This window comes from Mobula birostris, chromosome 18 (genome assembly GCF_030028105.1).
Source record: "Mobula birostris isolate sMobBir1 chromosome 18, sMobBir1.hap1, whole genome shotgun sequence".
Lineage (NCBI taxonomy): Eukaryota > Metazoa > Chordata > Chondrichthyes > Myliobatiformes > Myliobatidae > Mobula > Mobula birostris.
Genome location: NC_092387.1, coordinates 30,752,189 through 30,769,127, shown reverse-complemented (window position 1 = coordinate 30,769,127; position 16,939 = coordinate 30,752,189). Strand labels below are relative to the sequence as shown.

At 45.9% G+C, this 16,939-nt stretch overlaps 1 protein-coding gene across 1 annotated transcript in view; it reads left to right on the top strand.

Annotated features, from left to right (window-relative positions):
* LOC140211821 (tolloid-like protein 2) overlaps positions 1-16,939 on the top strand; it is a 124,558-nt gene that overhangs the window by 50,442 nt on the left and 57,177 nt on the right. The window contains exons 3-4 of the mRNA XM_072281985.1: positions 12,938-13,012; positions 15,924-16,067. Of these exons, the coding sequence (XP_072138086.1) occupies positions 12,938-13,012; positions 15,924-16,067 (219 nt within the window). The remainder of the gene's footprint in view (positions 1-12,937; positions 13,013-15,923; positions 16,068-16,939) is intronic.

The window sequence follows — 16,939 nt, the reverse complement described above, 5'->3', positions numbered from 1 at the left end:
CCAGCAAGTTAAACTTTAGGGAATCCTGCATGAAGACTCCCAGGTTGCTCTGCATCTTAGATTTTTAATTTTTCCCCATTTAAAATATAGTCCACATCTTCATTTCTTCTGTCAAAGGACATGATCATCATCCACTACCCTTCATTATATTTTATATGGACAAAGAAGTGGCAGATAAGTATACAATCTGCATGAGCAGGCACCCTGCTTCCTCAACACCACCTGCCCCACCACCTGTCATATGGTCACAACCTTAGCCAGAAATCCATCAATTCCTTCATCCATATCATTCCCATATGACTTGAAACAGTCCCAACACAGAGGCCTGCAACACACCACTAGTTACCAGCAGCCTACCAGAAAGGGCTCCTTTATTCCCGCACTGCCTCCTGCAAGTCAGCCAATCTTCTATCCATGCTTGTACCTTTCCTGTAAAACCATGGGCTTTGCCTTGTTAGCAGTCTCATGTGGTCTTCCAAAAATTCAAACAAACATCCATTGACTGTCCTGTTATTTCCTCAAAAAAATTCCCACAGATTTATCAGGCAAAATTTCCCCTTTAGAAAACTATGCCATCCAAAGTTTGTCAGTCTTGAGCATTGATAGATTATATTAAACATCTTAAAATGATGCTGCTTACTGATGTACCCATGGCTGTGACAACAGATTTCAGCTGTATTAGTCCAAAGTGGGGATATTTGATGATTCCCATCAGAGCTGCATGCAAACAGACACCATTTATGTCACAGTGGGGTGCTGGTAACAGACCCAAATGCAAGACACAGACACAGAAGTACAAGGAACAGGACTTGACTAGAGTAAGGACATGACAGGATTCAGACCAGGAGCAGGGACAAAAACACAGACTTGGGTTAGGGAAAGTGGGACCAGGACAAGAAACCATGGACTAGGAGACAAGGCTTCAACTCCAAGTCTAAGACTGGACAAGGACCCAGAACCTGGGTCTTGCCTTGGGCTTGGACCCCAGAACCAGGCAAGAAAATGACATGGCTTCAGGACAGGACATGGCTGGGGTCTAGAGGCCTGAGCTTGGAGACAGGCTGGGGTCTTTGCTCTTGAGGCTGGGGCCTTGGGTCATGTGCTTGGCTGTGGGATCTTCATCTTGAAATGTGGAGGCTGATAACAGAGGCTGGAGCTGAGACCAACTAGGAAATGAGCATCAACATAGAGCCCAGACTTATCCTTCAAAAAGCCAGGACTCATCATTAACACAATACCAACATGAGATAGGACTCAACCTCTCCACACCAAGGTGGGATAGGTCCACCTGTTGGGTAACAGCAGAACAGCCAGACTTACCCCACAGAGGCAAGGACAAGACAAGACAGATCCCCCCACAGGGCAACAACAAAACAGCCTGACTTCCCCCACAGAGGCAAGGACAAGAGACCAACACCAAAGAACAACATACAGGTCCATCTCTGCTTCAGGGTTGCTCTAAGTCACAGTTACAGCCAGCAACCTCAGCTGGCTACAGAAACAGCCAGATCCCTACCTAGCTCAGAGTGGCTGGCAGCCACTTAGCTGGCCCAGGAAACAGCCAAATCCATACTGCAAAGTCTACTCCAACAAATGGCAACAAGACTCCATGAAGCAGTGGTCCACCAACCAGCCCTAGAGATCACAAATGGTTTCACTAGACTTCCATTAGCAAGTTGCTCTGAGGGAGACTGACAAGACAAACCAGCAGCCCATACTTAACCCCAGAACTACTTATATTCCAAGCCCAAAGATGGGAATCAGGTGCCTATGATTAACTCAACCAAACGAGGGACAGCTGGAAGACCCAGAGTCTTGAGTCCACGGACCAGACCGTGAACCGGAATGCAGACTTTACGGACCGGACCATGACAATTTAAGGGTGCCATCTTTGGTTCACATCTCCAAACTTTGTTTTGTTTACATATATGACCTAGTTTTAGATTGAACCAAAACAATTTCAATCTTCAAGTAAAAGTTCATATCTCAGCAAATGTATTCAGAGTGACTTCTTGATGTGTACAGTTGCTGAAATCAGTCACAGCTTCAGAAAGGGAAATGAGTCAAGCTGTCTGAGGAGGTAGAGGAGGCAGGTGCAATTATAACACACGAAATGTAGTCAAATAGGATTAGCATAGATGGGCATTGTGGTTAGCATGGGTATTGTGGGCTGAAGGGCCTTTTTCTATGCTGCACTTTCTATGATTTGGTGATTCCCCATCTCCCACCAATCACCCTCTCTCCTCACCCTCCATCTACTATTAATCTAACACTAGACTCTGTGAACACAATACTGTGGCTGTATTGGGCAGCGTAAGCCCAAGCTCCAGCGGTGTAGTAAACCACTCTGCTTCGGCAGGGTCCTGGGAGTGGAGTGATGGTTAATTCAAGTTGAAGGTTATTGGGGGGGTAGGTGTAAAGTAGAATATGTATGAGCAAGGGTGGAACTCTAATACATCTGTGGCTAAGGTGTTAGTCTCGCATTTTCTCATATCAGGAGCTGAAAGGAGAAGTTTCAGCCAGTGAATTGGTGCCAACCCCATTCGCTACTAATTGACTTGTCTCCTGTTCTTTCCCACACACTCGTGAGTTCCTCCGATATGTCCACACATACTAAGGGTAAGATGCCCTTTGACCCACCTCAACATGCTTGTGATGGTGGGAGGAAACCCAGTGTTTCACAGGGAGTACTTGCAAACTCCACACAGTCAGTAACAAGAGAAAATTTGCGGATGCTGGAAATCCAAGCAACACGCACAAAATGCTGGAGGAACTCACCAGGCCAGGCAGCACCTATGGAAAAAGGTACAGTCACCATTTCAGGTGGAAACCCAAGCTGAGTCCTGCCGAAGGGTTTTGGCCCGAAACGCCGCTTGTGCTTTTTTTTTCATAGATGCTGCCTGGCCTGCTGAGTTCCTTCAGCATTTTGTGTGTGTTGCTCCACCCGATCAGAACCCAAGGTCGGGATTGTGAGTCAGTGGCTCAAGATGAAGCCACATTCAGGTTGGAGGAACAACACCTTATATTCCGTCTGGGTAGCCTCCAACCTGATGGCATGAACATTGACTTCTCTAACTTCCATTAATGCCCCTCCTCCCATTCTTACCCCATCCCTTATTTATATATTTATTATTTTTCCCTTTTTTCCTCTCTCCGTCCCTCTCACAATAACTCCTTGCCTGCTCTCCATCTTCCTCTGGTGCTCCCCTCTCCCTTTCTTTCTCCCTAGGCCTCCCACCCCATGATCCTCTCCCTTCTCCAGCCTTGTATCCCTTTAGCCAATCAACTTCTCAGCTCTTAGCTCCATCCCTCCCCCTCCTGTCTTCTCCTATCATTTTGGATCTCCCCCTCTCCCTCCCACTTTCAAACCTTTTACTATCTCTTCTTTCAGTTAGTCCTGACGAAGGGTCTCGGCTGGAAACGTCAACTGTACCTCTTCCTAGAGATGCTGCCTGGCCTGCTGCGTTCACCAGCATTTCGCCCAGAACGCCCAGAAGACCAAGGAGATCATTGTGGACTTCAGACATGCTAGGAGCCACACTCATGTTCCCATCTACATCAACGGAGCTGTAGTGGAGCATGTATCAAGCTTCAAATTCCTTGGTGTCCACATTTCCGAGGATCTCACCTGGTCCCTGAACTCCTCCATCCTGGTCAAAAAGCCTTTATTTCCTGCGGAGCATCAAGATAGCTCACCTCTGTCCCAGGATACTGACGGACTTTTACCGCTGTACCATTGAGAGCATACTCACCAACTGCATCTCAGTGTGATATGGCAATTGTCCCGTATCAGACCGCAAAGCACTCCAGTGTGTGGTGAGAACTGCTCAGCAGATTATCGGCATCCAGTTGCCCACCATTGAGAACATCTACCATAAACGCTGCCTGGGCAGGGCGAAAAGCATTATCAAGGATGCATCTCACCCTAACCATGGACTTTTTACTCTCCTCCCATCCGGTAGGCGGCTACAGGAGCCTCCGCTCCTGCACCAGCAGGCACAGGAAGAGCTTCTTCCCTGAGGCTGTGACCCTGCTGAACCTCACATCACAGCGCTAAACAGTATTGCATCCATATTGTACTGTCTCAGTACTTTTATATTCGTGTGCTGTAGCACTTACTTTTTATTCGTAGTTATTATGTATATAACACTTTTTTGCATTTCTGGTCAGATGCTTACTGCATTTCATTGGCTTTGAATCTGTACTCGGCACAATGACAATAAAGTTCAATCTAATCTAACCTAGTCTAATTTTGTGTGTGTGGCTTGAATTTCCAGCAGCTGCAGATTTCCTGGTGTTTGTGTTTTTGACATTGATATTGACTTTGTCTTGCTGACGCTGAGAGAAAGGTTGTTGTCATGACACTATGGGGTGCCACAGTAGCAAAGCAGTTAGCTCGATGCTGTTACAGTTTGGGGCGTTCCAGAGTTCAGAGTTCAATCCTGGCATCGTCTGTAAGGAGTTTGTACATTCTCTCCCATGACCACATGGGTGTCCACTGAGTGCTCTGGTTTCCTCCCAAGTTAGTAGGTTAATTGGTCATTGTAAATTGTCCTGTGATAGGCTAGTGTTAAATAGATGAGTTGCTGGGCATTGCAGCCCTGTGGCCTTGTTCAGAGCTGTATCTTAAATTAAATCAATCAATCAATCAATAAAAATAAATATGTCACTGAGTTCTCAGTCTCCTTCCTGTAATCCCAACAAGTATTCACTCAAAAATCCACTAACCTTCTCATGCTTCTGATTTGATGTTCCTGTGTGACTATTGGAGAGCAGGGTGATTAATTCTGCTCAAACAACAGGAATTCTGCAGATGCTGGAAATTCAAGCAACACACATCAAAGTTGCTGGTGAACGCAGCAGGCCAGGCAGCATCTGTAGGAAGAGATGCAGTCGACGTTTCAGGCCGAGACCCTTCGTCAGGACTAACTGAAGGAAGAGTGAGTAAGGGATTTGAAAGTTGGAGGGAGAGGGGGAGATCCAAAATGATAGGAGAAGACAGGAGGGGGAGGGATAGAGCCAAGAGCTGGACAGGTGATAGGCAAAAGGGGATACGAGAGGATCATGGGACAGGAGGTCCGGGAAGAAAGACGGGGGGGGGGGGGACCCAGAGGATGGGCAAGAGGTATATTCAGAGGGACAGAGGGAGAAAAAGGAGAGTGAGAGAAAGAATGTGTGCATAAAAATGAGTAACAGATGGGGTAGGAGGGGGAGGTGGGACCTTAGCGGAAGTTAGAGAAGTCGATGTTCATGCCATCAGGTTGGAGGCTACCCAGACGGAATATAAGGTGTTGTTCCTCCAACCTGAGTGTGGCTTCATCTTTACAGTAGAGGAGGCCGTGGATGGACATGTCAGAATGGGAATGGGATGTGGAATTAAAATCCATCCCCCATCAGGAAGGTCTTAAAGCTCTATGCTTCTTTTTGGATTCCAGACCTAATCAGTTCCCCTCTACCACCACTCTGCTCCGTCTAGCGGAATTAGTCCTTACTCTTAATAATTTCTCCTTTGGCTCCTCCCACTTCCTCCAAACTAAAGGTGTAGCTATGGGCACCCGTATGGGTCCTAGCTATGCCTGCCTTTTTGTTGGGTTTGTGGAACAATCTATGTTCCGTGCCTATTCTGGTATCTGTCCCCAACTTTTCCTTCATGACTGCATTGGCGCTGCTTCCTGCACGCATGCAGAACTCGTTGACTTTATTAACTTTGCCTCCAACTTTCACCCTGCCCTCAAGTTTACCTGGTCCATTTCCGACACCTCCCTCCCCTTTCTAGATCTTTCTGTCTCTGTCTCTGGAGACAGCTTATCCACTGATGCCTACTATAAGCCTACTGACTCTCACAGCTATCTGGACTATTCCTCTTCTCACCCTGTCTCTTGCAAAAACGCCATCCCCTTCTCGCAGTTCCTCCGTCTCCGCTGCATCTGCTCTCAGGATGAGGCTTTTCATTCTAGGACGAGGGAGGTGTCTTCCTTTTTTAAAGAAAGGGGCTTCCCTTCCTCCACTATCAACTCTGCTCTTAAACGCATCTCCCCCATTTCACGTACATCTGCTCTCACTCCATCCTCTCGCCACCCCACTAGGAATAGGGTTCCCCTGGTCCTCACCTACCACCCCACCAGCCTCCGGGTCCAACATATTATTCTCCGTAACTTCCGCCACCTCCAACGGGATCCCACCACTAAGCACATCTTTCCCTCTCCCCCTCTCTCTGCATTCGGCAGGGATCGCTCCCTATGCAACTCCCTTGTCCATTCGTCCCCCCCATCCCTCCCCACTGATCTCCCTCCTGGCACTTATCCGTGTAAGCGGAACAAGTGCTACACATGCCCTTACACTTCCTCCCTTACCACCATTCAGGGCCCCAAACAGTCCTTCCAGGTGAGGCAACACTTCACCTGTGAGTCGACTGGGGTGATATACTGCGTCCGGTGCTCCCGATGTGGCCTTTTATATATTGGTGAGACCCGACGCAGACTGGGAGACTGCTTTGCTGAACATCTACGCTCTGTCCGCCAGAGAAAGCAGGATCTCCCAGTGGCCACACATTTTAATTCTACATCCCATTCCCATTCTGACATGTCCATCCACGGCCTCCTCTACTGTAAAGATGAAGCCACACTCAGGTTGGAGGAACAACACCTTATATTCTGTCTGGGTAGCCTCCAACCTGATGGCATGAACATCGACTTCTCTAACTTCCGCTAATGCCCTATCTCCCCCTCGTACCCCATCTGTTACTCATTTTTATGCACACATTCTTTCTCTCACTCTCCTTTTTCTCCCTCTGTCCCTCTGAATATACCTCTTGCCCATCCTCTGGGCCCCCCCCCCTTGTCTTTCTTCCCGGACCTCCTGTCCCATGATCCTCTCGTATCCCTTTTGCCTATCACCTGTCCAGCTCTTGGCTCTATCCCTCCCCCTCCTGTCTTCTCCTATCATTTTGGATCTCCCCCTCCCCCTCCAACTTTCAAATCCCTTATTCACTCTTCCTTCAGTTAGTCCTGACGAAGGGTCTCGGCCTGAAACGTCGACTGCACCTCTTCCTACAGATGCTGCCTGGCCTGCTGCGTTCACCAGCAACTTTGATGTGTGTTGATTAACTCTGCTTATCCTGTTCCTTCCTCAGCCAATATCACAGTAATTCAGTGACTAATTATTAATCTGTCTGGTTCGTTAGTAATTTAGGTCCCACATTTTTGGTTATCTCTTCTTTCACTGAGATATCATTTTCTGTCTCTGGAGAGCCTGGGGCTGTTTTTTTCCCTTAAGGAAAGGTGTGCTCTGTAATTCAAGAGGTTGTTGTTATACTAGCTGTGACACCGATTTCTCAAAAGATGTGAAAGACTCCTTGAACAAAACAACTCTATAAATGTCTCCCACTGCCCTCTGCAGAGTTGAGCCTGTTTACAGGAGTGGCTTTTTGTTTGTGGCAATCCTGATCCCATCAGCTGAGCTGGGTGTCAGTGTCCTCCCATTCAGTAGATGCAGTCCTTGTGTTGGAAGCTTATTCACTTCAGTCTGCTAGGACTATTAAACACTAATGGTGTAAACAACGAACAGACAAAGGCTATTGCTGGATCCTTTGTTGCTCTGATTGAAAGGGCTGGGGCTGGTTAACAGTCTGTTCTGTGCCCTATGTCTTAGTGCTGCTACCATTGACGAGCTTTACTGCACGTCTCTCACACATCTTCCAGCTTTTATTGGGTTGCTGTTTCCAGTCTTGGCCAGAGGGCACCTTAACCACCTGAACATTCCAGTTGCAGTCCTTTGAAACAGCAGAGGAATGAGAATCGAGTTTCTTATCACGGCAAAGACAGAAATTACTATAAACTACAGAATAAATAGTGCAAAAAATATTAATGAGGTATTAGATCAGAAGCACGATAGATTACAAGAGATCCACAACCAGGAGAAAATCTGCAGATGCTGGGAGTCCAAAGCAACACACAAAATGCTGGAGGAACTCAGCAGGTCAGGCAGCATCTCTGGAAAAGGGCTGACACCCTTCAACAGACTAGAAGAGATCTTTTAAGCTGCAAGACCTAGGCCTCCATACCGCCTTATGCAACTGGATCCTCGATTTCCTCACTTGCAGACCCCGTCAGTATAGTTCAGTGCAATGGCATCAGCGCCAGACTCCAGAGCGAAGGCTCCCGAGTTCGAATCTAAGTCGGGCCACCCCTCCACGAGCATGCTTTCCATCTGTGCAGGGTTGAGCGTCGAACTAGCCACTCGGCCTCATTTAAAAAAAGGTTCTAGTCAGGAATGTTCATATTGTGACCTGGTTAATCCAAAAGGAGACCAATCCTGACACCGATCACCATCAGCACAGCTGCACCACAAGGCTGTGTGCTTAGCCTCCTGCTCTAGTCACTGTGTAAGCAGTTTGTGAAATTTAATTGCCAGTATCTGAAACATTGTGGTTTGGTGCCAAGCATAAAACACAGGACAATACCACAACAGACAACATAATAGCAACCAACAATTTACAAAACAATAATACAAACAGAATCAGATTTAATATCACTGGCATATGTTGTGAAATTTGTTAACTTTATGGCAGCGGTACTGGGGAATACATGATAAATATAGAGAAGAAAACTGAATTACATTAAGTATATATATGTCTATTAAATAGTTAAGTTTAATACAAAGTAATGCAAAGTAACAGAGATTTGAAAAAAGCAGTGAGGTAGTGTTCATGGTTTCAATGTCCATTTGGAAATCGGATGACAGAGGGGAGGGTCCTCAGTGATGGATGCTGCCCCACTCCTTGAAGATGTCTTGGAGGCTGGGACCCATGATGGAGCTGACTAGTTTTACAAGCTTCTGCAATTTATTTTCATCCTGTGCAGTAGCCCCACCCCCTACCCCATACTAGATGGTGATGCAGCCTGTCGGAATGCTCTCCATGGTACATTTGTATAAGTTTTTGAGTGTTTTATTTGACAAACTAAATCCCTTCAAACTCCTAAAAAAAATATAGCAGCTGTCTTGTCTTCTTTATAGCTGCAACAGTATGTTGTGTTAGGTCCCCAGAGATACTGACACCCAGGAACATGAAATTGCTCACTCTCTCCACTTCTGATCCCTCTATCAGGATTGGTTTGTGTTTCCTCATCTTACCCTTCCTGAAGTCCACAATCAGCTCTTTGGTCTTGTTGACGTTGAGTGCAAGGTTGTTCTGCGACACCACTCAAATAACCGGTATATCTCACTCCTGTATGCCATTTTGTCACCATCCGAAATTCTGCCAACAATGATTGTATCGTCAGCAAATTTATGGATACTGTTTGAGCTGTGCCTAGCCATACAGTCAAGGGTATAGAGAGAGTAGAGCAGTGGGCTGAGCACACATCCCTGTGCTTAACCATGAGCAATTACCAATTAACAGTCCCATGTGCAAACTTAAATACACTGCATATAAAAAGTATTCATCCCCTTGGAAGTTTTCGTGTTTTATTGTTTTACAACATTGAATCACAGTGGACTTTATTTGCCTTTTTTTGACACTGATCAACAGAAAAAGGCTTTTTTGTCAAAGTGAAAACACATCTCTACAAAGTGATGTAAATTAATTCAAACATAAAACACAAAATAATTGATTGCATAAGTATTCACCCCCTTTAATATGACACACCAAATCATCACTAGTGTCGCCAGTTGGTTTTAGAAGTCACATAATTAGTTAAATGGAGATCACCTCTGTGCAGTCAAGGTATTTCAAGTGATTATATTAAAAATACACCTGTATCTGGACGGTCCAACTATTGGTGAGCCAGTATCCTGGCAAAAACTACACCATGAAGAAAAAAAGAACACTTCAAGCAACTCCAAGAAAAGGTTATTGAAAAGCACGTCAGGAGATGGATACAAGAAAATTTACAAGGCACTGAAAGTACAATTAGGTCAATCATCAAGAAATGGAAAGAATATGGCACAGCTGTAAATCTGCTGAGAGCAGGCTGTCCTCAAAAACTGAGTGACCGTGCAAGAAGGGGACTAGTGAGGGAGGCCACCAAGAGACCTGTGACAGCTCTGGAGGAGTTGCAAGCTTCTGTGGCTGAGATGGGAGAGAGTGCACATACAGCTGTTGCCCGGGTGCTTCACCAGTCATAGCTTTATGGGAGGGTGGCAAAGAGAAAGCCACTGTCAAAAAAAATTCTCATGAAATCTCAGCTAGAGTTTGCCAGAGACATGTGGGAGACTCTGATGTCAGTTGGACGAAGGTTCTATGGTCTGATGAAACCAAAATTGAGATTTTGGACCATCACACTAAATGCTATGTTTGTCGTAAGCCAAACACCGCACATCATCAAAAACACACCATGAAGCATGCTGATGGCTGCATCATGCTGTGGGGATGCTTCACTGCAGCAGGCCCTGGAAGGCTTGTGAAGGTAGAGGGTAAAATGAATGCAGCAAAATAGGGGGAAATCTTGGAGGAAAACCTGATGTAGTCTGCAAAAGAACTGCGACTTGGGAGAAGATTTGTTTTCCAGCAAGACAATGATCTCAAGCATAAAGCCAAAGATACACAAGAATGGCTTAAAAACAACAAAGTTAATGTTCTGGAGTGGCCAAGTCAGAGTCCAGACCTCAATCCAATTGAGAATTCGTGGCTGGACTTGAAAAGGGCTGTTCACTCATGTTCCCCTTGCAATCTGACAGAGCTCGAGCAGTTTTGTAAAGAAGGAAGGGGAAAAATTGCAGTGTCCAGATGTGCCAAGCTTATAGAGACCTATCCACACAGACTCAAGGCTGTAATCGCCATCAAAGGTGCATCTACTAAATACTGACTTGAAGGGGGTGAGTAAATGTGCAATCAATTATTTTGTGTTTAATAATTGTTATAAATTTAGACCAATTTGTAGAAATTTGTTTTCACTTTGACACGAAAGGGTCTTTTCTATTGATCAGTGTCAAAAAAGTCTAATTAAATGCACTGGGATTCAATGTTGTAAAACAAAAAACTTGAAAGCTTTCAAGACGGGTGAATACTTTTTATAGGCACTGTAAATGCAAACATGTGAGCAGATTCTACAATTATCAGCAGAATAAAAATAACAAGAAAGACCATTTAAGGGATTTTGTGTAGGGACAGTTAGGATAGTACACCTGAGGGATTTTTGTTGAGAATCTGGATAGCTACGGGAAAGAAGCTTCGGAGGTGACACATAGTCCTGGTGGTGATGGATGTAGCGTCTCGCCGATGGCAATTTGGTGAATAGGGTGACTGCTAGGGCGGATGGAGTCAGCAGTCATTTTTTTCATCTCTTTTCTTTGCTCTGACAATGAATAGATCGATGATACTATCGGAGCTGAGAGCAGTCCTGTTTGCTGGGTGACCCACTTGCTGCAACCATTTATGACTGTGACCAATGTACTTTTAACTGTGAGGCTAACTACAGCTCCAATGCCATATTTAAGTTTGCTGACAACGGTACTGTTTGCTCAATCAAAGGTGGTGATGAATCCCTGCAGCATCCGGTGACTTTGTGATCTCTGTCTCGGAGGCCGACGTCAGAAAATCTCTCAAGAGGTTGAACACTTGTAAAGCATTAGGCTCCGATGGGGTGGCATCTGATGGTCTACCTGTACCAACCAACTTCTGGGAGTGTCGAAGAGCATATTCAATATCTCACTGCTGCATTTGGAGGTTCCCACCTGCTTCAAAAGAGTGACAATCATACCAGTGCCCAAGAAGAGCATGGTGAGCTGCCTGAAGGACAATGGTCCAGTGGCACTCAGATCTGCTGTGACGAAGCGCTTTGAGATATTGATCATGGCTGAAATCACTCCTGCCTAAGCAAGGACCTGGACCCTCTACAATTTGCCTATCACCACAATGTGTCTCCAGTGGCTCCAATCTCACTGGCTCTCCGTTCGGCCTTGAATCACCCGGACAATAGCAATACATACTTAAGGCTGCTATTTATTGATTACAGCTCAGCATTCAGCACAATCATATCCTAGGTTCTAATCAACAACCTGTAAACTTGGGCCTCTGAACTGTATCTTTGACTTCCTCATTAGGAGACAACAGTCAGTGCAGATTGGGAATTACATCTCACTGGTGCAGTTCAAGGATATGTGCTTAGCCCAAGCTCTACTTTCTCTGCCATCACGATGGCATGGCGGTACAAACACGATCTGTAAATTTGCCGATGATGCAACTATTGTTGGCAGAATTTCAGATGGTGGCGAGGAGGTGTACAGGAGTGAGATAGATCAGCTGGTTGAGTGCTATTGCAACAACAATCTTGCACTCAACATCAGTAACACCAAGGAATTGATTGTGGACTTCAGAAAGAGGAAGTTGAGGAAACCCTCACCAGTCCTCGTCAATGGATCACCAGTGGAAAGTTTCAAGTTCCTGTAAGTTGACATCTCTGAACATCTATCCTGGACCCAATATATTGATGCAATTACAAAGAAAGCAGGGCAGGGGCTATATTTCTTTAGGCGTTTGAGGAGAATTGTTATGTCAGCAAAGACTCTAGCGAATTTCTGTTTCCACTTTCAAATCTCTTACTAGCTCTTCTTTCAGTTAGTCTTGATGAAGGGTCTCGGCCCGAAACGTCGACTGTACCTCTTCCTAGAGATGCTGCCTGGCCTGCTGTGTTCACCAGCAACTTTGATGTGTGTTGCAGCACATTTCTCCAAATTACTATGGAGAGCATTCTGACTGGTTGCATCACCGTCTGATATGGAGGGGCCATTATAAATTGTAAATTCTCCCAGCTCCATCACTAGCCTTCTCAGCATCAAGGAGAGCTTCAAAGGTGATCCCTCAGAAAGGTAGTATCCATCTTTCTCCAGAGGCACTGAAGATGTGTTGCCATTCCTGGACGTAGGTGATGGCTTACTTTTCCCCTCTGGCCCTAGGCCCTGTGTGTCTAACCTTTGCCATTTGGTCTTTGTCTTTCAGGTGGGACGACTGAACTGCTACGAAGGCCTCATACCAACACCATGGCAACTGGAGGCAGCAGGGCACTGAGAGGGGGTAATGTGTTCCCAGACGTGTGGGTAGTTTTTGTTTCCAGTTGTACCTCCATCTCTTCAGTAAGGACCCAATACAATTAACCTTGGTGAATTCACTAAGCATCCAATTGATCCTTGCATTGGATTCCTCAGTAACTGCTGTCAGAAGGAGGTGTGATGATTTTAAGAAGTTTGAACCAGTTTTAAAAGTAAACAAGTTTGTTGGATATGGTAGACTCATGAAACTGGCAGCACAGACAGGAGTTCTTTAAGTACATCATATCCATGCCAATCAAAAAGGAGCCAAACAGGCAAACCAATCCCAGTTCTCAGTCCGTAGTCTTGTAGCTTACAGCTCTTCCCCTTATCCAGGTATTCGTAAATGTAGGGAGAATTTCTGTCTCCACCACCTTCTCTGGAAGTGAGTCTCAAAACCCACTGTCCCTTGGGTGGAAGATGATTTACTTAGCTCCTCCCTAATCTTTCTGTTGTTGACTTAAATGTGTTCTGTCTGGAGATTGTTCTATGTGGAGGAAAACATATGCATCTTGTTCACCTCGTCTTGGTTGTGTGTACAGTCATCAGCCTGTTTTGCCTGATCCTGCTCAAACACAAGGTTGAAGGAGAAGGCGTCTGACAAAGTTGGAGGTGGCAAATTGAACAGTGTAGTGAAAAGCCCCAGGATCTGAGAGAAAGTGGCTGGAAAGTATGCAGCCAGTAGCGTTTTGACCTCAGGCAAGGACCAATGCGGCAAGTATATGCATCAGGTAGGGGCGTTATGTAGTCAAAGGCTCTCCACTGACTGCACACAAAACATGGAACAGGCCCTTCAGCCCATCGTGTCTGTGCTGACCATGATGCCCAGTCCAAACTGTGACTTCATCCACCTGTACATGCTTGGAGCTTACTGATCTAAGATGACTGTTCCCAAAAGGTTTCTCCATATACACTTCAATCCCTATAGGAAGTCGTCCAATTTTGGCTGTATGTGGCCTTGAATTTTAATGTTAGAGGGCAGAGTGGTGTGGTCAATACAGGTGATACAGGAATTTAGTCTTACAGATGTTCAAGCATATCGATATGACCTGATCAACAATCCACCAATTTCCCTTGAATTCCTAAACCTTCCTTCACTCGACTGGATGATTAGAGAACAGTTGCTGCATTGTTGTGGCAACTGTTCCATCCTTGAAATCCTCAAATTGCATTGCAGCCAACAGAGTTATTAAAATGGATTTGCTGCTTTAATATTTATACACAGTGATGTGTTGGTGATGTTGGTTGAGGATAAACATTAGTCAGGCTGTAACGGTAGCGCAGGTCTTCAACATAATGGCTATGTTACTGAACCAGCAGCAGGGGTTCAGGAGCTTTGTTTCAGAGATGCTCATTAACCCCGCTGCGTTAGCTAAGGAATTTAAAATCAAATGACATCCAATTTATAATGAGCTTTAAGTATCCACCTAATAAAGAAGGGGAAACCTCTAAGAAAAGCCTGATGTAGCTTCAGGTGGTCAAAGGATGATGCTGGTGGGGGATCTCTGCCTGAGAGATCAGAGTGCTGCCACTGACACCTGAGATGTCTGAATAGCAAAAAGCCGAGGCACAACTCTCCCTCCCCGAACGCCAGTGTGGTCACTGAGCATCAGACAGCAACACCACAGATGTAGACCAGAGCAGAGAGCTTCACCCTTCGCAGGCTTCCCTTGTCCCTGAGCCCAATAGAGTGCACTCAGTCCTGAACACATGGGTCTAGTTCTCTCAAAGCATTTGGAGAGAGTGGTGTGAGCCTACCTCCCTTACCCTGGCCAGCCATAGTCAAGACGGGAAGGACCAAAAGTTTGAGAATCTCACTAAGGACATCTTTGAGTCTGTGTTTCCTTTGTCCAATAATTGCTTAAAGAAAGCTGACGAATTGTTAACATTTAATCTGTTCATTAAGCAGAAGTCCTGAGGTTTAGCAGGAGTCTAATGGTAAAGTTACCAGCCTGTAACTAAACTAAGGAGCATTAATTCAAAGAGGAATTAATCACACTATTTTATGAAGAAGTTCAACCCAAATAATTAAAGTTGCAATTAAACAAATAAAGGCTCTATGATTCTGCTTAATGAACTCAAACCCTTGTACTTAAAATTCTATTATTGGCATTGTGTTGCCCTCCAAAAGGAGGAAGGGAGCAGCCATCTTGAATGGTTGCAGCCGGTGTGGTGACTGTGCTCCAAGGGAGTTCCGTGTGGCAGTGATTTATTTTCAAGTCAGAACTGTGTGTGATACAGAGAGGAACCTGCAAGTTGTGGCCTGCCAACCTTGTCCTCAGTGGGAGAGCCTCTGGTTTGGTAGAGCCTGGGTGAATATCTGTAGATGGCGCACACTGCAGCCAGCAGCTGAGGGATGCCTGTCAATGGTGTGGAGCTGTTTAGAGTTGGATTTGCTCTCGTCTAGGCAAGTGGAGAATCTTCCATCACATTTCTGATTTGTCCTGTGCTATGGGATATTCAGTTGTCCAGCAACCTCCTCCCCATTCCTGAACCCAAACCTTGTGCCTCGCATCTGGGAAAGTCCCGGTGGATGACCTCGCGGATAACCTCCTGAGATGCTCGTCTAGCAGCTCATTCAGGACGCAGTGGAATCCCTTTCTCATGTTGTAGAACAAAAGAGGCGCCATCAGATTGTCCAGCAGGACAATGACTCTTAGTCTGAGACCTGAAGCATTCTTGGCAACTCACCTCACAACACCTTACACTAGGGTAAACAGAGTGAGAACTCCGGCATACACAGTAACTTACCCACTCTGACGCTGGAAAATTCACATCATGTCACATAAGCTGCAGTAAGTCAGTACAGGAGCTTCATTACAAGTACCACAGGACGGTTACATACACTAAGTGCTCAGTGTGTATCTGCAGTAAAACCACTGTTTCTGTCCTTACAGGTAACCGGGTCAGAGTGAGACGGAAGAACCAGCGTCGGCAAGCAGGAGCTTCCCACAGAAGAGTTGGCCGAGCTGCAACGTCGAAGCCAGAACGGATCTGGCCCGGGGGAATCATTCCCTATGTTATAGGGGGCAATTTCACCGGTCAGTGTGAGTCTGAAAGATAAAAGTCTTAACTTTTACTGTGACATTCTTTCTGGATGTGGTAGCGGCAAAGGCGAGCATTTTTTTTACTTTACATTTCAGTGTCAGCATCAGCTATAACCCTGGCAGCTGTAGGGTGGGTTGGTGTTGAAAGGACAGTATAGCTCGACTGTGTCCTATCCAAGCTTCACCTGCCCTGACAGTGTTTGACGAGGTGTGGCAGTGAGCGAACTCAGTGCCCTCTCTGTCCTCAGAGTGTTCGATGGGGCTTTGCTGAGGGGGGTCTCAAACCCCACGGTGCTACCCCACGAATGTTTGAAAGGACAGTGTGGAAGACTTTTCACTCTGTACCTGATATCTTGGTAGCAACTGTGTATTCATCGTTACAAAATGCTGTAATCAGTAACAGCAGTCAGTTCGAGGGAACAGAGGCCGGGCTGAGGTGGTGCCCAGCGGTAACACCTCTGGGCTGTAAGTTCCTAACTCCTTCTGACTGATTGGAGCTCACTCCAGGGAGTTGTTTGAGCTTCATAATGTGGGATCTGGAAAATGCGATTGACTGCTGAGTTTTCCTGATATTAGTTACACAGGTGAGGTCATTAAACAACTTCTGGGGCTGTGGCAAGATCCCAAAGGCTCATGTCCAAGATCTTCCTCTTTGGCAACCTTTCCCCATTGTGTGCCTCTGCGGAAAGCCCTCCACCCACTTGTTCTGGTTTTTACAACCCCTGTACCAGGACCGGCTCCTGTCATTACTGTTGCCGTGGAAGCAGTGTGCTTGGCACTTTGCGAATCACAATACTGACACAAGGTGTGCAGCAGTTTTGTGCGTGAAGGGCAGAGGTGCACATCTGGGCTTAGTTCCTGCACTT